This window comes from Eublepharis macularius, chromosome 1 (assembly GCF_028583425.1).
Source record: "Eublepharis macularius isolate TG4126 chromosome 1, MPM_Emac_v1.0, whole genome shotgun sequence".
Taxonomy (NCBI): domain Eukaryota; kingdom Metazoa; phylum Chordata; class Lepidosauria; order Squamata; family Eublepharidae; genus Eublepharis; species Eublepharis macularius.
In genome coordinates this window covers 54,147,172-54,172,113 of record NC_072790.1, presented here as the reverse complement: position 1 = coordinate 54,172,113, position 24,942 = coordinate 54,147,172, and the positions used below count along the sequence as shown (strand labels likewise).

General features: G+C 42.2%; 1 protein-coding gene across 1 annotated transcript; it reads left to right on the top strand.

Annotated features, from left to right (window-relative positions):
* The first annotated feature begins 693 nt into the window (after positions 1–693).
* Positions 694–24,942, top strand: ALLC (allantoicase). The gene is made up of 12 exons (XM_054993745.1): positions 694–753; positions 2,158–2,297; positions 3,886–3,936; positions 5,977–6,064; positions 10,124–10,249; positions 12,206–12,285; positions 13,848–13,980; positions 16,857–17,012; positions 20,729–20,802; positions 23,239–23,347; positions 23,724–23,851; positions 24,595–24,942. The coding sequence occupies exons 2-12, from the start codon at positions 2,208–2,210 to the stop codon at positions 24,745–24,747; spliced, it is 1,188 nt and encodes a 395-aa protein (XP_054849720.1). The 5' UTR covers positions 694–753; positions 2,158–2,207; the 3' UTR covers positions 24,748–24,942.

Here is a 24,942-nt window from a genome sequence, read left to right as displayed (position 1 = left end):
CCTTAACCTGAAAAAAAAAGGTGGAGGATACAGGTAGAAGTTAGATTTTCTCATTCCATTTTCGATCTTCTTTCTAAAGGGAGGATAACAGCATCATGTGGACCATGGATCCTTGCAGTTCTGGTGGATCAGGCAATTGTCACCCCTCTGAAGCTAGTACTAGCTACTCACTGGTCCTAGCTACTCACTAACATAAACCAGTACAATAAAGTAACCCATGCCTTCTGTTTCAGTAGATAGCATAGGATAGTGATACAGACTGTCATGCAGTAATTACTACAGGATTTCGGCCATGCCCCTAAGGAATGACCTAGTAGGACCAGGCTACTAAGGAATGACTGTTCTGTGGCTTTTGTGCTAACAGCAGAGCTTCTGTCTATTTCAGACACAGTGCCAGGAACAACTTGAATGGATACAAGAGTTCAGATGGAAATGTGTGTTCAAAAATCACAAACAGCATGGTTCATGGAGATTTAGTTAGTTCAAGGTGCACTTCTTAAGTCAAAATATTACTGAACTGCACCTGTGCATATTCAAGGGATGCAAATTCCTTACATATTTTTTGTTTTGTATAAGAAAAGGGGACATTTAGACAGGAAGATAGCGATCTCTTGCAGAATCAATATCATGTAATGATTGTCTCCTGGTTGTGTAACTTGCTTATTTTGGACTCCACACACAGTCTCTTTAAAACATTAATCTCTTCACACTGCTGATTCTTCAGCGTTGCCCTGCAGTGAAACTACCAACAGAGTAAGATTAATTGATTTTAATATATTTCTCCTGTAATGTTATAACAAAGATATTTTTCAGATTGAAGTATTAAGACAATCATGATTTTCTGCTTTGCAAGTGAATTATGAAAAGTTCCTTCTAGGAGTTCAGGGTGGCATAAGTTAACACTCAACCATGTGTAACTGTTTTATTTCTTTTTTGGCTTGTAGCATCCAGCAATTACTGTTTATCACATCTCAAATGATGATGATTCTAGTGCCTGTGATTAGGATATATGCCAACAGCTTTTACAATTGAATGTGTGCTGATGTGTGTTGAACTAGCTCCTATAGAAGTGCAATTTGTTATTCCTCAAATGGCTGACCTTTGGAAGGCAATATTGCCAAGTCTGAGTTCTCAGCTGCCTGCCTATAGCTGTCCACAGGATGAGCATCACTAATTTACAGTTTTGTTATCGGGTAATAGAGAAAATATAACGTAAGGTACAACAAATTGGCCAGATAATTTCTCAGCGAAGAAGAGAAGGATCCTGAAAACCAACTAGTGGAGTATCTCCTGGGCAAGTACTCATTAACCTTGGCCAGTCTCACTGATATTAGGTCTTATTTTTAATCACATTACATTATTTTGTATGTATTTTTGAGAAAACATACTTGTTGCTACTGCCTCATTGTGATCTGAGCTCTCTCTTTTTTGGGGGGCGGGGAGTGGGATAGAATGTAGAGAGAAATACAACTTTTGGCATTTCTATAGCACTTCAGAGTGCCTAAGATGCTTCAGGTTGGATCCTGAAGAGGACATCTGCTAACAAAAGGAGTTTTTTTTTACATATTCTCCAATTTTGTCCTCTTCCTGAGACCTCTGATCCCCGCTTCATGCTTTTCCTGGGGGATCCCCAGTCCCTTAGGAGCAGCATTTGGGGAGGCATTTTGGGCTGCAGTGGAAAAGGGGTGACACTATCAAATCCTTTCATCAGTAGAAATGTTTGGTGGAATCCAAGCCTTCGTTGTGTACTGTCGTCACAATCCTTACAATGGCTCTGTATGGTAAGTCAGCATGATTAGCCCTACCTTGCAGTGTGCAGGGATGGGCTGGGACTGAGCTGCAGTGGCTAGCGTAAAGCCTCACATATCCGGTGCGTGTTTTGAACCAGACACTTTCCAACACACAGTTCACACACTGCCAAAATGCTGTTCTTACAGAACATTACTTATGCTTATTCAAATTACACGTTGAAATTCCTATAGTTAAAGAGCAACAGAATATCACAAAGAGGAGAAGAGAGGTAAAAGGTTTATAAGATGGACCATAGATTATATTAACTTTTGAGCCATTAGAAATGGTGGTATGCTTTTAAGAAGCCAGAGAACTATAACATTGTAGGGATAAAAAGATAACAGTGGCCTTTCTCTTCTTTTTCAGAAGAGAGAGGGAGGGAGAACAATTATTTCTGTCGTGTCCTTTGAAGAAAGATGTCAATTCATCTGAAAGAAGGGAAGTCTCACATTTTACCTGACTTTCTACATCTGAATGACCTGGCATGTGAAACAGTAGGAGGAAAGGTAAATTCATTGGGTTCTGTCTTACTCCTACGCACAACTTGCTTATTAAATTTACTACATTTCTACCCCACTTTTCCTCATTTTTCAAAGTGGTTTACAATAAAAACAGATTTAAAAGTAACCAGAAAACTGATATATTAAAACATTAAAAACGCTAACACATTTAAAACCAAGCCAGGAAAAAGTCTACCTGAGCAACAGTGACTACATTGCTCAGGCGGGCCTTTTTCAGACTTAGCCTTAATATATATTTAGAGCCAAACTACATGTAATGACTAGGATCAGGGTTCTTTGTAGCCACACAGCAGTGACAGGGAACAACATTTTAAAGATTTGCAGGGGCCCAATTTGTATTGGGAGCATAGTGTGTGTGTGAAAGAAGAGGCACTGGTCTTCTCCTATGCTATTTTCCCAAGCAATAGACTTTTAAAATGCCATTTCCTGGGATCTGGGTGGAAAGGAAGGGAACGAAAGCCTCCATTAGTCCCTATGGCGATCCCTTTGTGAGTAGGTGCTGTACTCATCTAGGTAAGAATCATGCCCCCGTTTTTGGTGTTGTTAGTAATGAGTCCAGGGAGGTTAACACAACAATTTAGTTGCATACTAAGGGATATTGTTTTGTGGTAGTGAAAGAACCAGTTATGTCCTTACCATCATATTTATTATGGGAGTTCTTAGCAGAAAATTCTGAGCCACTCATTCAGACCCACATCCCTGAAGGATATTGTTAAACACATAGACTCTGACCTCCTTTTCCACTTGTGGAAGGCACACTGAGGGCAAGCTAGATATGCAGCTACACAGCAGGTTTGGGGAGTTGTTAAAAATAAAGGAGACCCTAAATGGCCTCAGAATGTGTCTGCGAGGGGAGAAGGGACTCCTCCCTCTCTCCTCAAGCTGTTTCCTCCTGTCAAATTAGCAGGGGAGGGAGTCCCCCCACCCTGTTTTTTCTGCTCAACATGAGGAAAAACAGGCAGAAAAACTCCTCTCATGCTATTGTGACATAGGGAAATGGTCTGAGGCATTCTGAGGCCATTTGGGCTCTCTTTTATTTTTAACAGCTGTTTACTTTTTAACTACAGTGATGTATGGCTGCGGAAACCTGAGGTAGGCCCAACTCTTTAAGAACCAGCACATCTAGCTTGGCCCTTACCCTTGAAAGGGTAGGGGGTCAATTTTTGGCGATTCCCCCTGCTGCTTCAGACATTCACTATGCTCCCTACCCCGCACACTGCTGTTCCTGGAGGGCCACTGCCTCCTGAGAGCATAGCAGGCTGCATGAGGAGGGGGAGAAAGGAAAATTTCCCCTCCTGTAATGCTGCTCCACTCATGCCAGATAGGACCTGTCCCATAAAATGTATTTGGGGTCATTAGTAAAATGGATTCTGATGAGGAAAAGAAGAAGCCTGATGCTAGATCATTTTAAAGGCCAGAGATTTACATGGAAAAGAAACGTAGGCAATATAATGCTAATGCCTACTTACTTGACAGCATTGTTGTTATTATTTTAAGTATAAAGAATAAAATCAGTAGTAATATGTACATGGCAGTTATAATTAATTCTTATGATCTGTTCTAATTTATAAAGGTTTTATTTTCAACTGATGACTTTTTTGCTCCTGCAGAAAATCTTTTAAAGGTAGGCAAAGTTCATATAGCCCTTGTTTGGATTATAAATGGGATTGTGGTAAAGGCTAACACTAAGAAAAACTTAAGCTAGTTTCATGTTCAGGTTTTGCTGCAGAATACATTTCTTACTGTTTGATGCTCCCCGCTTCCATGTGAGGACTTTCTTTGGATGAGAGACAGCATGTGATCGTTATGGTATCTTTGCAATGTTTATTTACAATTTATAAGCCAAGAACACAGTTGAAGTAAAGGAACTCCTACAGCAGACAACACAACCACTGATCCATGGCACAGGTGTTTAACTCTTACCACACAAGCATACTATTATAGGGGTGTGCGTACACGCACACACGTGCACATACACACACACACACTCTATTATAGGGGCATGCACACACACACATATACAAATCTAGGTGATCTGGATCTGGATTTCAAAGATACCCCTCCCCCCCCGCAAAATTCAGTATCCTTGAAATCTGGGTCAGATTCTCTAATCCAGGTTACATAATCCTGAATTTATCCAGCCATTTTTCCCTATGGGGAAAACTGTCCAGGGAGCTTGGGGGGCATATTTCAAGAAAACAGCACCAAATTTCAGGGAACCTACTCCTTCCTGTCCACTAAAGATCTTCAAAGTTTCAGGAAGATTGGACCTTGAGGTCCAATTCTATGGGCCCCTGAAAAAGCCAGCCTGAGCCACATTCTATTGTTTCCAATGGGGGAAACATTTCCAAGGCTTTCCAGGCAAAGGGATACTTTTAGCAAAGTTAACCCCTGGCCAAAAGCTAGTCCCAAATGTGAGTCCCATTGATAATGCATGTTGAACTAACAAAGCCCAACAGTAGGATTGCCAGGTCCCCTTACCCCCCAGGCAGGATGCTGGAGACCTGGCACTTACCTGATTGCTGCCCTCACGCACATTCCTGGCTTGCATGATGATGTCACTTCTGGGAAGTGATGTCATCACGCAGGCCACATGCTAAACCCAAAATGTGCCTACTGCAGCACGTGGGAGTGTGCTGCGCAGCCCGGCAGTGCATTCCAGATGTGTTCCCTTGCTGGCCAGGTAAACAGGGGCAAGGGTAGAGGGTGGGAGCAGGGGATCCCCCACCTCCAGTGGGGGACTGGCAACCCTACCCAACAGAATCAGAGAGAACCAAGGGAACCAATGTCAAACCAGAGAATCCCAATGGAGAATCCCTTTCTTGAAGCGGGAGTGGGGGAGGCTTGCTGAACTGCAGAGTTAATGGTGGCAGCAGCTTGAAGGGTTTTTTTTTTTTTGAGTTTAGCCTCTCACTTGTTCTCCTGCCACAGCATAGAGCTTGCCTCCATAGTACCATTGCCTTCTCACTTGCTGCTCCTCCAGCTCTGCTGCGACTGCTTGCAGTGGGCTGCCTACAGCTGATTAATCCAGCCTGTTCCGGAACCCAGATCCTCTCCCAAATTCAAACTGCAATCATGTCTGTCTTTTTGTTCCACTCAGAAACTCCGGTATGCGCCACATTGAGAATGCTGAAGCCATTAAGCAATACATGCAACTCCTTTTATTAGGTCCCCAGTCACCTGTCACCCCAAACCGCAAGGATTAGGCCCATTCATGCTAATCACAAAAATGGCAGCCCTTTTCAAAATGTGTTATAAACCATTTTCACATGAGAAACTGTAGTGATTTGTGCATTATTTATCACAGTCTTTCTATTTATGTTCAGAGAATATTGTTTATCTTGCATACCGGTTTCCATATTGAAATGTTTTGCTATGTAAAGGAGTGCTGTGATGAAACGGAACATTTCTGTTTTAATGCTACTACTTACAAATTTAAGTACTTTGAGGTTCCATTAATTTCAATGGGACGTTACATAACTTTCATTGGATGGGATTTGATCTCCAAATAAGAAAATGCTTGTTAAGAACCTCCTAATCTGTTCTCTAATACACAAAAAAATTATTACTAATTACTTGAAAGCCTGCGAAGTTATTTGCATATAATGGAAGCTGTTATAATGCAAGACGTCTGTTGATCTATCTTGATTTTATGTTCATGTAGAAACAGAGACCAGTCTCTCACGCAGATCTTTTCACTGACTGTGGAAAGTGGAGAGATGGATGGGAGACCAGAAGGAAACGAATTGCAGGTAAGCTTCTGTTTTAGTAACCAGACTGCTGTAGACAGTTTCAGAGTTTTCATGTATAACTGTGTGTGAGCTGACTCATTCTCACAACTGTATGCAAAGGTGCCAATTGTAATCTAAATAACCACCATCTGCCACCAAACACTCTTAGAAGCATTTACAAACAAGCACAGGGGTGATCAGTCACAACTTTGCACTTTGGAGGTCTCATGCTCTGGAGTTTCTCCACTGCCCCTCTCCAACAGCAAGACTGAACGAGCTGGTTTTTTTCCCCAGGGATCAGATGCATGGCGTTTAAGATACAAAAAAGTTTAATAAATGAATAAAAGAATACACATGTTCTATTTATGCAATTTGGGCCTGGCAAGAGAGCAAAGAAGAGGTTAAAAACAGGCAGTCTTCTGTTCCTATACTAGGTATTTCCTAAATGATGCTGAATTTTTAAGACAGGCAAGCTTTACCTGAAGTGGCAGTAAGTTAGAGTTCATAATTATCTTAGACTAGCAACAAAGCCCATTGTGGGGAAAAATACAATGGGCTCTAGAAAGGGGAGGGTGGGCAGGCAGGCATTTGCTCCTCCTCTGTCACTGATTCCAGCTGGTGAAGGAGAGGGGTGGGCATTGTCATCTGCTCCACACTTGATCTGTCTGATCTAGGCCATGTGAAGGGGTGGTGGGCTTTGCTACCCGCTCCATTCATGATACATGTCGGGTAAAGGGGGACATTGCCTTCTGTTCTGCACCTGACTATGTCTGGGTGAAGGGGGGCAGACATTGCCGAATGCTCTGAGACATCCCGCTGGCTGAAGGAGGGTGGGCATTGCCACCTGCTCCCTGCTGGGTGAAGGGAGGAACAGGCATTGCCTCCTGCTCTGCGCCTGAGCATGACAGCTGAAGATGGGTGGTGGGCTTTACTACCTGCTCTGCTCCTGATCCCAGCTGGGTGAAGGGGGTATGGGCATTGCCACCTGCTCTGCTCCTGATTCCAGCAGGTTGAAGGGGGAGTAGGCTTTGCTGCATGCTTGGCTCCAGACTCCAGCAGTGTGAAGACAGGGTGGGCACTGCAGCCTGCTCAGTGGCTTATTCCGGTAGGTTGAAGAGGGTGGGCATTGCTACCTGCTCTGCTCTTTATCCCAGCTGGGTGAAGAGAATGGCACTGCCTCCTGCTCTGCGCCTGATCCCAGCCAGGTGAAGGCGTGAGTTGGGCATTGCCACCTGCTCCACTCCTGATCCAAAATGGGTGATGGTGGGGGGTGGCTATTGCCACCTGCTCCACTCCTAATACCAACTGGGTTAAGGCAGGGGGAGGACTTGCCACCTTCTCCACTCCTAATACCAACTGGGTTAAGGCGAGGGGTGGGCTTTGCCACCTGCCCCGCTCCTAATACCAACAGGGTTAAGGTGGGGGTGGGCATTGCCACCTGCTCCGCTCCTAATACCAACTGGGTTAAGTTGGGGGGTTGGCATTGCCAACTGCTCTGCTCCTAATACCAGCTGGGTGAAGGCAGGGGGTGGCCATTGCCACTTGCCTCACTCCTAATACCAGCTGGGTGAAGGCGGGAGGCGGGCATTGCCACCTGCTCCCGGCCTGGACTTCCCACCATGGCACTTTTTCTGGAGGGACATGGTGCCTTGCCTAGGCTTCCCTTCATGGCACCGCCCTCTGGTGGTGCACCACGGTATAAAGTGAGTTGTCTGAAATACGCTTACTCAATTATATAGTAAGATATCCAGGTTGGGATTTCATTCTATTGTCTCGTGCATCATAGACAAAATGAAGTCCTTTGGTAAAATCTTAGTTACCATGGATTTGGCACATCTGAAGAAGAACTGCTGAATGGGTGACCTCTCCTCTGTATCCAAAGTTTTTTAACCTCTTTCTCCCCTCTCCTTTGGGATGGCCTTTCTGTCCCAAAGGAAGAGTTTCCTATCCTTTTAGTCTTCTCACCTTTATGGCTCTATGTGTGACTTACTAGCAGGGGGAGGGGTAGCAAACTATTAGCATAACTGAAATCCTAAGAAGAGTTACTCCAGTCTAAGCCAATTAATTTCAATGGTCTTAGACTGGAGTAACTCTGCTTTGGATTTCACTGTAAGAGCTTGAGTGCTCTGGCTATTATCTCCAACCCCCCTCCCCTCCCCTCCCCACCAGCTATAATTCTGCAGCAGGACTCTTTTCCATGGACAGAGAGAGTCCGCAGTGACTGAATCACTGGGGTGAAATTTTGGGTGGAGGGCATTTCTTCACATGAACATCGTATGAAAAGCTTACTGTCTGAGCACATCTGCCAAATGCTGCTTCCATTTAAGTAGGGGGAGAGGTAGCTGTGTGAACTTCTTGCATTGTGCAATGGTCTAGGTGACCCTTGGGGATACCTTCCTGCTCAATGTATTATGTTTTGAAACTGAGGAGAGTTGCATGAGTAGCAATTGGTATGATTGTTCCCTTAATGCCTAATATGTATACAAGCCACCATAAAGTACCCAATAGATGTGGTCCATGTTGGCTTTTCCATCTTCAGGTTGTCCAGGATTTGATTACACGTGTTGTATTTGGCAAAAACTATAAATTAATATTATGCCTGAAAAAGGCTATCTCCTCCAGTGCCCCACCCAATAAGACACTGGAGGCCACAAGCAAGAAGAGGGTTAGATTTATTTTGTTGTTGCAACAGCGGGAGGGAAAGTAGGCCTTAGAAGCCCCCCAAAATTGTTTCCCTCTGGCTCCTCCCTTGAGCAGCAGAGTTTTTATAGTTTTTTGACATCACAATATCAGTGTATTTAATAACAATATGATTGGTTCATACCAGGGCTTTTTTTCAGCTGGAACGCGGGGGAACGGAGTTCCAGAAACTCTTGAAAATGGTCACATGGTTGGTGGCCCCACTCCCTGATCTCCAGACAGAGGGGAGTTTCCGCGCTGCTCAGCGGTGCGGAGGGTAATCTAAACTCCCCTCTATCTGGAGATCAGGGGGCAGGACCACCAACCATGTGACCATTTTCTCCGAGGGCAGCCCACTGAGTTCCACCACCTCTTTTCCCAGAAAAAAAGCCCTGGGTTCATACTATATGTCGCAGTTAGAAATTTCAGTACACGCCACCTTTTTAGTGCAAAGTCAGCTCATATCACATTTGTGCATGTGTGACACTACAGAATAAACCATTGTCTTGACTATGTTACCTTTGAAGAATTCTTTTCTGACTGAATCTGGCAAACAAACAATGCTATTATACTTTTATCTTCTGAGACAAAGCTCTGAAGTCTTGCTTTCAATACTCAATGTAACCAACCACAGTTTCTCAAAGTTACTAAGCAATTGTGAACTGCTTATAGCAAACACATAAGAAATCACTGCTTGTATTAGGTCCATCAGCATACAATTAATTATTATTATAGGTGAGCTTGGCCGTGGTATCATTAATGAATAAATATGGCATGCAAATAAATTATTACTATTGTTGGTAATGTTGTATTTTAAAAGAAAGGCAGGCTACAACGTTAAGTACAATAAAAAATACCAGCGGCAAACTGAATAAAACAGCTTATTGTGATGTCAAAAAACAGCATAAAATACCAACATCAGACAAGGCCTGGAGGCTTACCATGATGGAATCCCCCAGTTAAAAGCCTGAGTAAAGAAAAATGTTTTGGCCTAGCATCTAAAAGAGAGTAAATTTGGCACCAGGCAATCTTCAAGGAAGAAGGCATTCCAGAGATGAGGGGTTACTACTGAGAACTGTTTCCAGTTGCCCATCCGTCTTACCTTTGCAGGCAGAGGCACAGACAGCAGGGCTTGAGAAGAGAATCTTAAGTGGTGGAATGGAAAGTACAAGAGGAAGCCCAAAGCCATTTAGGGCCTTATGGATAAGAACCAGAAATTGTAATCAGAAAAAGATGGGTAACTACTGTAGATATTTCAGCACAAGAATTATAATGATCTCAATATCCAGCTCCCACATGTCTTTTTAGTTCTACATCATTCATATTAATACATTCTTTTTCCTGAAGATATATTCATGTTGGTTATATTTTTAAAGAATTAGGCGTGCCTTTGTCTTTTAGGGCATGATTGGTGCATCATTCAACTGGGAGTGCCAGGAATTATTTATGGGTTTGAGGCAGACACATCTTATCTTGCCGGAAACTGTGCTCCTCGGATATCAATCCAAGCCGCTTATTTAAAAGAAGGTAACTAAGAAAAAAAGAAGTTTAGAATTTCCATAGAGGGACTAGGATTACTAACCTCAAGGTGGGATTTGGAATTCTCCTGGAATTATAACTGCTTTCCAGACTACAGAGATCAGTTCCCTGGAGGAAATGGCAGTTTTGGAGGGTGGACTCTACGGCATCACATCCCCACTACGCTCCCTCCCCAACCTCTGCTCTCTTCAGGAACTGTTCTGAATTTTCCAGGAATTTCTCAAACCAGTATTGGCAACTGTAAGAAAGACAGAAGGCCTGGTGTTATTATGGAGAACAAGGAAAGCAACAGAAAAGGGGTCCCAATGAAAGCACAATGTGAACACACACGTTTCCAGGGGTCATTTTGTAGAAAAAGAGCTGGAGGAACTCATTAGTATGACTCATTAGCATTACTCATTAGCATATGCCACGCCTCTTGCCATCACCGGAAGTGTCATTAGTATAACTGATTTGCATATGCCACATCCCCTGTTCTGGCTGTTTTGGACCCAATCCTGGCCATTCAGGGCCAAAATTGGACCCAAAATGTCTGAAAAGGGGCCCCAAATGGTCAGGAGCAGGCCACTGAGTAGCAGGAGAGTGATCCACCACCCATCAGAGGCCCAATCTGGGCCATTTCAGTCCCAATCCAGGCCGAAACAGGCCCAAAATGGCTGCGAGTCAGGTGGGCGGGGCCACCTGACGTGACCTCTTTGGGGAACTGCCGGAACTGCGTTCCTGTGTGTTCCCCCTTGAAATGAGCCCTGCATGTTTCCCATAACCTGGTGTGAGTGATTGTTCTTTTAGAGCCTATGGGCAGAAATAAATGAAATTTGTGGAAAGGACAAGACATATCAATTGGTTAGCTGTGGGCAAGGGAAAGGGGTAAAGGAGTCCTTTTTGGATTGTCTTCAGGAGATCTGAGTGCTGGTACAGGCAGTGGAGGTTGGCATGCCATTACAGAGATTTTTCATAATTCATCTTCCAGACTGTTTCTATGCAAGTAGTTGCCACACTCTGCTGGTACTGTACAGCATGTCTGCAAAGAAACAAATGCAATAGCTGGGATGAGCTTTGAATATACAACATTCCTTTGATCCCCCTATTGTCACACAGTGCTCTTTGCAAACCTGGGCCTCATATGACAAGATTCTACAAGAATCTTCTGCGTATTAGCAGTTGCAGTGTTGGAATGGCAATGCTGGAAACATCATGTACCTGTATTTACTGAAGAGCACTTAGGCAAGTTTTGCTTTGGCATTCTTCTATAAACTTGAACACCCACAGAATGTTGCATTATACTGAGTTAAACCCATCCAACTCAATATTGGACTGGCAGCAGCTGTCCAAGGTCTCAGGTAGAAAAGGGTTTCCCCCCAAAACTGCATCCCTAAGACACTTTAACTGGAGATGCCAGGGATAGAAACTGGGACATTCTTCATATCATATATGTGTTCTGCTACTGACCCATGGATCCTCCTTGCACCTCTTAAGTTATTTATTTACCTATTTAATTAATTCATCCTCCAGTGAGCCCAGCAGAACACACATTGTTTCTCCACCATATGATTGTCCTCACCACAACCCAGTGAAGTAGGTTAAGCTGAAAGAGAGTGACTGGCTGAAGAATTTGAACCCAGTTCTCCTCAGCCTTTCTAGCATTCTGTCCACTGCACTTAAGTATTGCTCACAGATGCTGCATTTTCTTACTGTACATTCCCAACCCCAGATACGGCAGTCAGGTGTGTTAGGTCTTAAATGTGAAAAGACATTCATCCATTGCATCTAACCAAGAGATGATTTTTCTTAGCTCTACAGTACAGTACAGTACAGTCTGGTACATATCTTGCCTCCAGTACAATATCCTATGGCTAAAATAGTGATTCTAAACCTTCCACGGATAACAGTCTGGATCTGTTGGAATTATTTATTATGTTTCTGTTTGGCATGTTGTCCTTGCAGAGGAAATACAAATACTGCCACCAAGAGGCAACAGGATAGGAACTGCAGCTTCAGAAGAAGAGTTCAAAGCTGTTGAAGAGGTACTGTAAACCCATCCAAGAAAAACACCAGATAACAAATCAAGCTGAGTTTTTCATACAAAAATTACTATGTTGAATGAAATACTTAAGGGTGCATTTGTTTGGCTATCCTCACTTTTGATCATGGGGAAGGGGTAGGGACTGAAAGCATGCCTTGGCCACTGCAGAGTTACAACTGAGTGGGGCTGAGAGCCTGGACAGCACAGAGGGAGCAACTAGCAGCACCAAGAATGGTAGAGGCCTATTATGTCTTTTCAGCGCCAAAGCACACTTGAGACTCTCTTTCTCTCTGCACTCTTGTGTCTCATTTATCCCGTCTTTTTTTGCTTCCTTCATCCATGACCTTTGGCAGTCCATCTTTTTCTTCCTTCATTCTCTTTCTACTTTCTTTTTGAACCCTGACCTTTATCCCTGTTGCTCCTTGCTGAATTTGGTGCCAGCTTTTACTTTCCCAGGAATGCACACTGAGTGGTGCAACTGAGAGCCAAGCTACAAGTGATGCCTTACACAGGTTGGACACTTGCCAGCTTCTCTCAAGTTTTGATGGGAAATGTAGGCATCCTGGTTTTACGGCTTGGCTCTCCATTATAGCTGCAAGACCAGGATGCCTACATTTCCCATCAAAACTTGAGGGAAGCTGACAAGTGTCCAACCTGTGTCAGGCGTCACTTGTAGCTTGGCTCTGAGCTGTGCAACATTGCTGTTAAAGAAGACTGGGGAAAAAAGGTATCATCTCCATCATTTGTTTGAATTCAGGGAGTGGGGAAGCAAGGCAGAAACAGCAATGTAAGCATTCTCCTGCCTGAACTCCACTTCTAATGAGTTTGGCAGTTAGATAATCCTGTATGTGTGAAAAGGCCACAAGTGATGGGTGTTTGGAATTCCTCTAGAATGCAACAAAAAGACAGGAAGCACTCTGCAACTGACATGTATGCTGTAATGACTTGGCATATCAGATCATCACTTTCGACATTTTTAAAAAATCCTAGAAGATTAGCTAAGGGCTTCCCTTTACAAAAGCCATACTGATTCTTTTCATGCAAGGCATGTTCTTCAATATGGTAATCAATTTAAGATTTAATAATGTTTCCTATCAACTCACCAATTTCTACCAGTTTCGTGGCATAGATTTTAGAATTATGGGTCTGTAGTATTTTAGCTTCTCCTTGGATTGCTTTTTAAAAATTATTGCTACGTTGGGTACAAAATCTGGCTAATAAAAAAAATAGACCTTTGTTCCTGTTTTTGCTGTCCAAGGACAAACTAATTTTTTAAAAAAAGATTTTGTCTTTAATATATGGTAGTCCTTTCGGGTGACTGGGGGTGTATACTGTACATGGATTTATAAAATATTGCTTTTAATAATTGTTTTGAAATCTTTAAAATGCTACTTCATCTTAAGTTCTACCTGAGACATTCAGGCAAAAAAATACTTTCTGGCAACACTGAAAGCCAAACTGTACAGAAATATTTTGTGATATTTAAACTGAGGTTCTATAGACAAATTTAAGCAAAATTATCTCTGACCTGAAAGCAAACAACTAACTAATATATGTCTTCAGATGAGGTCAAGTGAATGGGCTTCCTTGGTCCCTATGTCAGAGGTAAAATCAGGAAATCTTGACACTGGCCACAACTATTTTTTTGTTACTTCAAACCAAAAATGGACTCATATAAGGCTCAACATATATCCAGGTAAGATAAAATGTATGCAACAAAGATGTATTTTATAGGATTGCTTCTGTTCCTTCTTATTTCTCCTGCTGCCAGCACCCATGAGGAGCAGCATTAGAAAACTATATATCTAGCTAGAAGGCTTAAGTTAGTGTTTATTTTTCTTGAACTCAATATCTGTGTGTGCACACATCTTCATGTGTGTCTATTTGGGACAACTGAGCAGCTCATTATCTTCGTTTGTTTAGGAGAACTGAAACTTCTGATAAACAAAAAATAACCTTCAGAAGTGCCTTATGCTAAACAGTGACACAGAATAGTATTTGGACCGGAACAGAGTGATTTAGGGAGCTGTTAATAATTGTGAGAACCGATGAGGATTTTTCTCAGCTGTAATAAAATTATGAGGATTATAGTGCACTCTTAAACAGAGTTACACTCTTCTAAGTCCACTGAGGTCAATGGGCTTAGAAAAGCGTACCTCAGTTTAAGGTTTCATTGTTAGTGCCTGTGGATGGTGACTATACCTTATAGTTCTACTAATAAACCAGCAACAAAGAGTCAGCATTAATTCACTCCTCTCTCATTTCCCAGTACTTTTCACCCTGATTCTCTGTAAAAGATTGCTTATTGCAATGGTACGTTCACCAATCCATGCTAATCAATGTCCTATTTCAAAATGGTATTCTTTCCAGCTATTCTTTGGCACAAAAAATTTCGGAGTTAATATTAATGTTCTGTAATTGCAGCATTGCAATGGAAACTTTGGTCTTGTTGACATAGGCAAGACTGAACTTGCCACTCCCATATTCTGTCCTCTCAGAGAAGGTCAAAAGTGCTGCATCCAGAAAGTCTGGTCTGGTCTGGTGCAATCTTGAAGCTTGCAATACTCTGCTGACACAGTATTTTCTATTTTAAAGTATTTTTGTGAGATTTATTTAAGGTCAATGGTAGCTAAGGTCACTGACAAAAAGGTGTTAAAAAAGAACAAAAGAATATAGTGGGCATTCAAAGTCTGACTTCATGGAAGGCCTACCAACATTACTATCTTTCAAGTTTACACCCCATCTATAGATGCTGAAGAGGAAGAAATTGCAAGCTTTTACTCAAGTGTCCAAGAAGAAATTGATCATATGTCTAAACAAGATGCACTGATAACCATAGGTGACTTGAATGCAAAAGTAGGAGATAAAGCAGAATCAAAACTGTTGGAAAAATTGGACTAGGATTATGAAATTAGGAAGGAGAACAACTCATAGAATTCTGTGACGCCAACAACTTATTCATTGCAGACACAGGCTTCAGGCAACCAAACAGATGATTATGCATGGAAATCACCAGATGGCAATACAGGAATCAAATAGATGACATAATCAGATGGAGAAGCTTTGTTCCCTCTGTTAAAACAATACCAGGAGCTGATTGTGGTACAGATCATAAAATGATTAATATCAAAAATTAGAATAAAGCTGAAAAGAAACACTAACAGAATCATAGTTGTCAAAATATAATCTAAATAACATTCCTGAAGAATTTAAAGACTATGTAAAGAACAGGTTTGCCTTATTAAATGTAACTGATCATGAACCAGAAGAACTATGGGCTGAAACCAGAGACATTATAAAAGAAGAACGTGCAAAGACCATTCCTGTAGCCAAAAGAAAGAAGAAACCTAGACGGATGACTGATGAAACTCTTAAAATTGCTAAAGATAGATGAGAAGCAAAAGAGGTGACAGAAACAGAATCAGAATTCTAAATGCAGCCTTCAACAACTTGCAGTCAGAGTCAAAGAGAACTATTACAATAGTCAGTGGAAACAGAAGAAAAACAACAAAAAAGGAAGAACAAGAGATCTGTCCCACAAAATCCAGAAAATTAAAGGGAAATTCAAACCACGGGTTGGGATGCTGAAAGATCAGCACAGAAATACAGAATCTGATCAGGACAAAATAAAGAAAAGATGGAAACAATACACTGAAGAACTATATAGACAAAATGGAAAAAGCGATAGATTCCTTCAAAGAAGTATGTTTTGACAAAGAACCTGCAATCTTAGAAAGCAAAGCTGCACTCAAAGAAATTGAAAGAAACAAATTACCAGTAGTAGGTAGTATACTAATAGAGCTATTTCAGTCTTAACAAGTATGTCAACAAATATGGAAAACAAAACAGTGCCCACAGACTGGAAATGCTCACTCTACATTTCAATTCCAAAAAAAGATCACAGCAACTATCAGATGATTGCATTAATTTCCCACACAAGCCAAGTGATGCTCAAAATTCTACAACAAAGACTTTTACCATATATGGAATGAGAAATGCCAGACATTCAAAATGAATTCAAAAAAGGAGGAGGCACTAGAGATCATACTGAAAATCTACAATGGCAACATCTAAAATTTAATCTACACCTTTGTTTATATAATAACTGAGCAATTTTACTTCTGCTTTCAGCTGTTTAAGGATCCTCTGTGTTCCATTTGGTGCTAGAGAGGCATTTGATCAAGTACTAGTTTTATATTTTCAAATGGAAGTTGTCATTCCTCCTGCCCTCCCAGAAGGCCAAAGGTGCAATGGGATTCCAGCAACACCCAGCCATATCTTATATCCATCCATCACTACCCTTATCTCTCTGTTATCTTCCCCACTATTTAGTTCAGATTCTAACGTCTTGGGGCTAGGATATGTAAAACATATCTTCTGTGGATACTGTAGCTGAAGTAGTAATAATATATTTGCAATATAACTTTTGTGATATGCTTTATTATTAAATGTAACTATTTCACTAAATTATGTAGGAAGTGAATGCTTATGTAGTAATATGTTTGATTAAATGATGGCCATCTTTTCTTTTTCCCTATTGTAAAGCTGTAATTAAAATGCATTTTTCTGTAGATGGTGCAATTGCACGTTTAAAAGTATATGGCACAATATCAAGAGACTGGTCACTTTCTGGGCAGAATGACTTGAGTGATTTGGTGGCAATGGTGAATGGAGGTATCTGCGTTGGATATAGCGATGCTCAGTTAGGCCATCCCCAAAATATACTGGGTAAGAGTAACACTTGCACTTTTTTGTTTTAATCATCATTTGTTTAGCTTTTATTTAGTTCAGAAGATAAAAATATGTCTCAAAATCAGACTTCTGATTTTACAGTGAGCCACTATTAACATAAAAAAATAACCCTTCAAAGCACCATTGTAGTTCATGGGCATAATCTATGAAGCACAATATCCATTCCCTTCGCTGGTGCTTACGTTTGGCTCCCGGCTAAGCTATACTAGAATCAATGGGAAGGCCTGGGGCATTCTTGGGCCAGCTGCCAAGGTCCAAGCACCCCAGTAAGGGCCATCGCCCAAGGAAGAGTAGTGGCAGTGCCTATTGTACCTTACTTGCTATCTCTGCGACTGGGTCACCTCCACAGTCTTCTTTGGTGTTATACAGCAACAACTCTTCTTCCTTGTCAGTCAGAAAAGGCTACTACCAGCTCCTTTGATCACTGAGTTGTAAGGGAAGCCAGGAGAAATAATAATAACAACAATAATAACAATAACATTTGATTTATATACCGCCCTTCAGGACAGCTTAACACCCACTCAGAGCGGTTTACAAAGTATGTTATTATTACCCCCACAACAAAACACCCTGTGAGGTGGGTGGGGCTGAGAGAGCTCCTAGAAGCTGTGACTGAGCCAAGGTCACCCAGCTGGCTTCAAGTGGAGGAGTGCGGAATCAAACCCGGTTCTCCAGATTAGAGTCCCGCGCTCTTAACCACTACACCAAACTGGATAGCAATCATCTCCTCCTCTACCCACTTTCCTGTCTAGGAGGGAGAGGGCTGCTTGACCTCTCTGCTTCTCTCCCTTGCAAGAGAAGCTGCCTTGTTAATGTTGTGCTGTGCAAAGGAGCACAGTGGGAGTATTCACAGAGCCATTCTTGAGACTGTCCCCATCTGCTTTCTGAGAAGGGTTAAGTGAGGAGAGAGCCAGAGAAAAGCTGCAGAACAGAACCCTCTTTCTCCCCCTTCCACGGAATAGCCTTCAGATGCTATTGGCTCACCACTTTGAAAAAGGTAGGGGCAAGACTGGGTTCTGAAGGCAGCACTTACAAGGTTGTTCTCTACTTCCTAGGAGTGGGAAGCCAGGTCCACGGTCAGCTTCCCTTTCTAAAAAGAAGGGAGTAATTCTGTATGAGAGGGACTGTACATTTTAGAACTGTGCTCCTTTTCACAGTACAGTGCCCTTGAGGCCAATGGTCTTCTGAGATGCTCTTCCTGTGCTGTTTATGGCTAAAGCTTTCTGCATTATGAGAACTGTTTGTGCAGCTCTTGTTTGCAGTGAGCCTGGAAAGAAGAAAGCCCTGCTTGCAGCTTTCAGAATGCTGCTGTGCTAAGATTTCCAAATGAGAGTGATAAGAAAGAACTCCCATCCCAGCCTTCTCGAGGTCAGTGTCTGAGACCTGATTTAAGGGCAATGCTGGTGAAGCAAATCTACCTAACTATAGGATTTTGCACTTATGCAGAATCTCATTTACACTGGACTGTTAGATCAAATCAAGCCCGAATTCTCCCTAGAAGCTAAAGTGACAAAACTAAGGCTATTGTACTTTGGTCACATAATGAGAAGACAAGATTCTCTGGAAAAGTCAATAATGCTAGGAAAAGAGGAAGACCAAAAACGAGATGGCTTGACTCAATAAAAGAAGCCATGTCCTCCAGTTTGCAGGATCTGAACAAGTCTGTTAATGATAGGACGTTTTGAAGGTCTTTCATTCACAGGGTCGCCATCGGTTGGGGGTGACTTGACGGCACTTAACACACACACATTATGCAACCTGTGCAAAAAAGCTAGGGAAGCTTAGCATACCAGCACAACACCTGCCTCCATGTAAAAACTCTACAATGTAAAAACTCTCTGCAAATAAAATTAACACTCCTATGTGCGTGTGTATGGGGGCAGAATATGGGTTCTGTCTTGCTTCTCATCTCAGCCTTTATCATTTTAAGGGGGCCTACTGAGGGCACCTTACCCAAGAGCCCCCCAAAATCTGAAGCTGGCATTGTGTGTTTTAAACAGCAATCCTAAACAGGTCTGATGGTTGTTGTGGATTTTCCGGGCTGTATAGCCATGGTCTTAGCATTGTAGTTCCTGACGTTTCGCCAGCAGCTGTGACTGGCATCTTCAGAGGTGTAGCACCAAAAGACAGAGATCTCGAGCCAGCAGCCAGTCAGAGCAGTGCTCTGAATCAGCCAGTAAGAGCTGTGTACTAGAAAAGGGGGACATAGGGAAGTTAAATGAGCCAGAAATTAGGTTTTAAGGATGGACAGAGAAGGAATAATCTAACATGAGGGTGAATTAAAGATCTGAGGAACTATCAGATCTTTAAGTTTCCCTAACCGAGGATAATGGAGATGTTATAGGATGCCAGCATGTGGGTCTAGTGTGTAACTACGTTGCAGCAGAGTGCTGTGCTGATATGTTATAAAACTGCCTGAGAAATGTTTTCTTAGGGTTGCCAGTTCTGGGTTGTGAAATTCCTGGAGATTTTGAGGATAGAGCCTGGGGAGGGCGGGGTTTAGGAGGGGAGGGAGCTCAGCACGGTAAAATACCATAGAGTCCACCTTCCAAATAAGTCATTTTCTCCAGGGTAACTGATCTCTGTAATCTGAAGATCAGTTGTAATTCTGTGAAATCTTCAGTCACCACCTGAAGGTTGGCAACCCTAAATGTGTACTATGTAAAATCTAACATCCTACCATTCCTGGGCAAGTGTTAATATTTACCCTAGTTGTGTATTTCCTTCTGAATTAACATTGTTCATTTTAAAAAATAACCTACTTGTTCCTATCAGCTTACCCTGTTATCCCTCAGTTATTAATCCAAACATGTGTGGGTTTACCCTCAGGCCAAGATTCTAGCCCCTTGAACTGCTTTCTTTTTTATTCCCTACTGGGAGCTCCGGTGTAGTCAGGTAGCTGGGAAACTGTATGGCAGAATCCCGTGGGGTGGTGCCCAGCTCTCAGGAAGTACATCAAGCAAAGGTTTCATACATGTCTGCAATATGGACATTAAGTGTCACTAAATTTTAGGGCTGCAACTTTGAACCAATTAACTACTGAAATGGATCCTTGGACAACATATTCACACAAAAGAGAATGACTGTTTTAAGAGCGTTCAGGCTATGACATAAGCTCACATACCCCCTTCAAATAAACTATTGTTTTATTCTTATGCAAATTCAGTTAATTAATCAGTTTAAACTGAAACTCAGAATCAATTAAGATTCTTTTTATTCAGGTGTCTGTTTCTAAGTTCAGAAGAAAGCTGATAAAAAAGAGAAATTGGGGGTGGTGGTGGACACAGGCTCACTGGTATCACATGACCTCACTTCTTGTACAAAACTGGAACTGATTCCATTGTGTTGGGATGATACTCTAGGATCTGCCCCAAACCATGTGGTTAAACCAGAGTTTGGGGTGAATCCTAGACCATCACCTGAACACAATGACAGCACTTCCAGTTTTGTGCTGGAAGGATGTTGTGTATTTATGCAACACTGGTGAGCCACTCATTTTTCCTCTGCTATCCTGTGAAGCAGCAACAGTGAACAGGGAGGCCAATGCAAGGAAGTGGAGACCTAGCCCCTCTTATTCCTTTTCCTCCTCCCAATGGCCTCTAGAATAGTTAAAAACAGTAACAGCCTAGTGGACAGATAATTAACTGTTAAATTTACTTGCCTTAACTATCAGCTTTGTATTATTGGGTTAGGAACAGGACGAGCAAAATCCATGAAAGATGGCTGGGAGACAGGAAGAAGTCTGGAAAGACCACCCGTTCTAAAAGTAAGAAACAAAGGAGTTATAACTTGTCAGATTTATAAACATAATTATTGTATAGTTGATCTTGGCTTGTCTCCAAATCTTTCATGAGTGGTAGGGCAGGCGTGCAAATGGGTGCGTATGTGGATTTCTGCTGATTCTTCCTCCCACTGCAGCCTGTTACTTGTGATGGGGTTCAGTTGACCCTCGCTGACTTGGTTAAAAGCCTTCCTGTTATACTGCATCCAGTATTGCTGCTGCAGAAGCATGTTACTGCAGCTGCAAAAAATGCCTTCTTCCAACTCAGTATAGCCCAGAAGATGGCCCTCTACCTTGACACAGCCAATCTGGCCAGCTGGATCTATGTGACAGTAACACCGGAACTAGACTATTGTAATGTGCTTTACATATCCCTCCCCTCAACGTCAACTTGGAGACTCCAGTTGGTGCAGCACGCTTATCACTCCCATTCTGTAGTCACTCCATTCTCTCAGTCCTATCAGTTACTGGCATTGGCTATCACACATACAAAGCCCTTCACAGCCTTGGTCCCTCATATCTGCAGAGCCATCTCTCTCCCTATGGTCTGCCACTGCAGCTTTGCTCATCTGAGCAGGGCCTGCGGCAGGTGCCACCTGTACATGTGCATTCTCTGTTGTGACCCCCACCTTATCGAATGGCCTGCCTGATCAGGTAAGGAAGGCTCCCTCTCTCCTAGCTCTCCATAAACTATGTAAAACTGAATTATTCAGGAGAACTTTTTTTACACAGGTAATAGGGCTATATTGTAAGCAAATGGTTCAGATTGATGCTTTGGTAAAGGTATAGGGACTGCAGACTACTACGTACTGTTTGTTGCTGTAAATATGCCCCTCCTAAGTAATTCCTGCATTGTTTAGTGTGTCACGTTCAAATCATTATGCTTTGTTTTCCGTATTGCTTCAGCTATCAGATTTCTGCTTATTTTCAAATGTCTACAGTCCATACACTATTGCATTATTTATTGGATGTTGACCGTATTGACTAACAGTGTGTAATCTATCTTGAGTCTCAGTGAGAAAAACGGACTATAAATAAATAAATAAATAAAAAGAGAGGCTTGGGGTGAGCATGAGGGGAGCAGAAAATAGAGATGTGAAGATCACATGACCATATGATGAATCTGGCAAGATGTGATAAGCCATTCCATATGTTACAGCCATAGGGCACTTGCTACAAAAAGGCTGTTTTTGGCCACCTCTGAATGTAAGGATACCAACTGTCCAGGTGGAAAAAAGTCTCTTTAACAGTGGTTGAATGCGCAGAAGTAAGTCACTGAAGCTTTTCCTGGCATGGAGCTAAATAACGTTACCGGATAACTTCTTGCAGATAAAACTGGTCTAAAGGGACAGCTAGTTAAAAAGGTAGCAACCCTATTCTCATGTCAAGTGTGACATGAACACAGATTGGAACCAGGTGGTTAGTTAGTTCTTTTGACCTCAAGATGTAGCATTCTCTAAATTGCATCCTTACTGTTTTGTCCTCAATAAGCCTTCTTTAGCGTGATTTAGGTAGATTTGCCTGTTTCTTCTACAGAAAAATAATAAATTGCTCAGGAGGCAAACATAAAACAATTCAAATATATCAACTTGAACTTAAAAAAATATACTGGCAGCTACTTGTTTCAGCAGATAATCCTCAATCAATCCATTTTTAAAAACTTAGCCTTACCATCTACTTACAATGGATACAATCAATTATGTACCAGGTGCAGTGCAAGTTACTGGACACAAGGCAAAAAGAAGGAGGGCTGGATGGGAGGGGGATTATCAAGGTATGCAGCCCCCCTGTTCTGCTGCATGTTGTGTGGGGCTTGATTCTAATGTAACTGGCAGTAAAGAAGAACTTGGTGGTGTTGGAAAGCGCCATTGAGTTACGACAACCCCTGCTGGGGCTTAGAAGTCAAAACACATTCAGAGGTGGCTTGCCCTTGCCTGCCTCTGCATAGTAACCTTCGTCTTCCTTGGTAGTCTCCCATCCAATTACTAACCAAGGGCAACTCTACTTAGCTTCCAAAATCTGACAAGATAAGGCTAGTTTGGGATATCCATGTCAAGAAAAGAAAAATGTACTTGTAAATTGTCTCCATCCAGAGATTTGTTAAACCTGGTTCTCCACATGTACTATGTTAGCCAACCAGAAAAATCCCCATCTGAGCGTTGGATCTGTGGTGTACTTGTATACTTAGCGGCTAGTGGCCCATTTTAAACAAGACACTGGAAATGCATAACTTCAAATTGGTAGGTCCTTTTTGCCCACCCGTGACACATTTGAAGAGGAACTGTGTGCAGATGGAGGGTGGAGACAGGGCTTTCTCAAGGCATAGACACAGCATCTGTGGTGCCAGAGAATTCTTCTCTAGGAAAGTTTGGGGTGGCAGGGGGGATTACTGCTATAATAATTTTGTGTTTTCAATTTCAGGCTGATGACAAAGGAAACCTCATTTTACCGGGAAGGGAATGGGCAGTCTTTCGACTGGGGCATTCGGGTATAATATCACACATAGAAATAGACACCAGTCACTTTAAAGGTTAGTATTTCTTGTCAGCTCCTTGGCTCTGCCAATAAACTCCCTCTATTTTCAACCTTTATAACTGACTATTAATTGTATTAATATTACTAAATGTTAGTGGCAAAAACATTGGATAGATTTTGTTGAAATATGAAGTGAATGAAATAATTAACAAATATTTTGCCATCTTTCCTTTCAAGATGTAATGCCTAAAAAGCAGCTCTCTGAAGAGCAAGTATACTTTGGCTTGCAAATATCACAGGGTTCTTTATAACCCTGGTCCTATGCACGTTTATGTGGAAATAAATCTCACTGAGGTCAAAAAAATATGTGGCTTACAGCCTTGCTTTATTTGAAAGGCTATTGTTATATCACATTCATTTTTTACTGTCAGGAAACTTCCCAGACACTTGTACACTTGAGGCCTGTATTTTGAGCGCACAAGAAGAAAAAGACTGCATAGCACAAAAATGGACCGTGAAACAGGGCACAAAATGGAGTGTCTTGCTGCCTACAACAAAGGTAAGCTTGCCATTCCTGCATCAACTAAACAGCAATGCCTTCCTTTCTTTTCAGCCCAGTGGTACTCACTCTGCAATTCATGGAGAGCCACATTCATTATTAACTTCAAGCAAAAGAGCCATATGACTACTGTGCGCCCTGGGCACCACCACCCTTTAAAATTGCCAGAGTATCTCTGAGCATGTAGAATTGTCTCTTCCCCACCACTGCTGGACCTGGGTGCTCTTAACTTGCGCTGTTGTCTTCTTGTTCTGTGCCTGGCAGAAACCTCACATCTCAGGTGGGAGTAACATGGCAAAGCCTACGTTGTCTTGTGCCAGGGAGAGAGCAAGGCAATGAGGGAAGTAAAGAGTAGGCAGGCTTCCCACTGCAGAAGCTGGCTCTGAGCCAGCCAGCTGTGTTGTGAACTCTCTTTTTGCAAGAAGCCAGTGTGCCCTCCACTTTCCTCACTGCCTTCTGGCTGCCCTACCCAGCATGAGGCATAGCAGCTCCGGCAAAAGAGCGAGATCACCAAGGTTCCCAGAGGAGAGTAAATTGCCCATGAAGAAAGTGAGAGTAAAACCAGCCCCTACTATGGGCTGCTTGCTCTTTTGATTGATGGTGGCTTTATGCTTCTGTGCGGCCAGCTTATTCTCCTTCTGGAAGGTGCTTGGGCACTTGGATGAGTTGCAGCTAATACTTGAGTAGTTTTTCTTTTTTACAAGGCACTATTTAAACACACCAAATGTACTTTTTTTTTTCAGCTCAAGCCCCATAGAAGACATTTTTTTGATGCCACTGCTATACAAACGCTCAATGTGTGTACTCATGTGAGACTGACTATTGCCCCAGATGGAGGGATAAGTAGGCTGCGTCTCTGGGGCTTTCCACGGACTCCCTCGCACATGAGCAAGTAAAAACCTTCTGAGAAAAAGGCTCCAGCAAAATTGCACTTTCATTGATATGCAAAATTAATACATTAATCTGTATGTATATATTCATTGAATAGTACATGGTTTTCCACATGAGTGGGTCAAACACAAGAATTAGTTATAGATGTGCAACAACACCCTATTTCTCTATCTGAATGAATAAAATACATTTTGCAAATA

Excerpts from the sequence above, each read along its gene's own strand:
- ALLC (XM_054993745.1), top strand. The coding sequence starts at position 2,208 with ATGTCAATTCATCTGAAAGAAGGGAAGTCTCACATTTTACCTGACTTT. Across the intron at positions 6,065-10,123 it reads CAGAAGGAAACGAATTGCAG|GGCATGATTGGTGCATCATT; the intron begins GTAAGCTTCTGT and ends TTTGTCTTTTAG. Across the intron at positions 13,981-16,856 it reads AAGGCTCAACATATATCCAG|ATGGTGCAATTGCACGTTTA; the intron begins GTAAGATAAAAT and ends ATTTTTCTGTAG.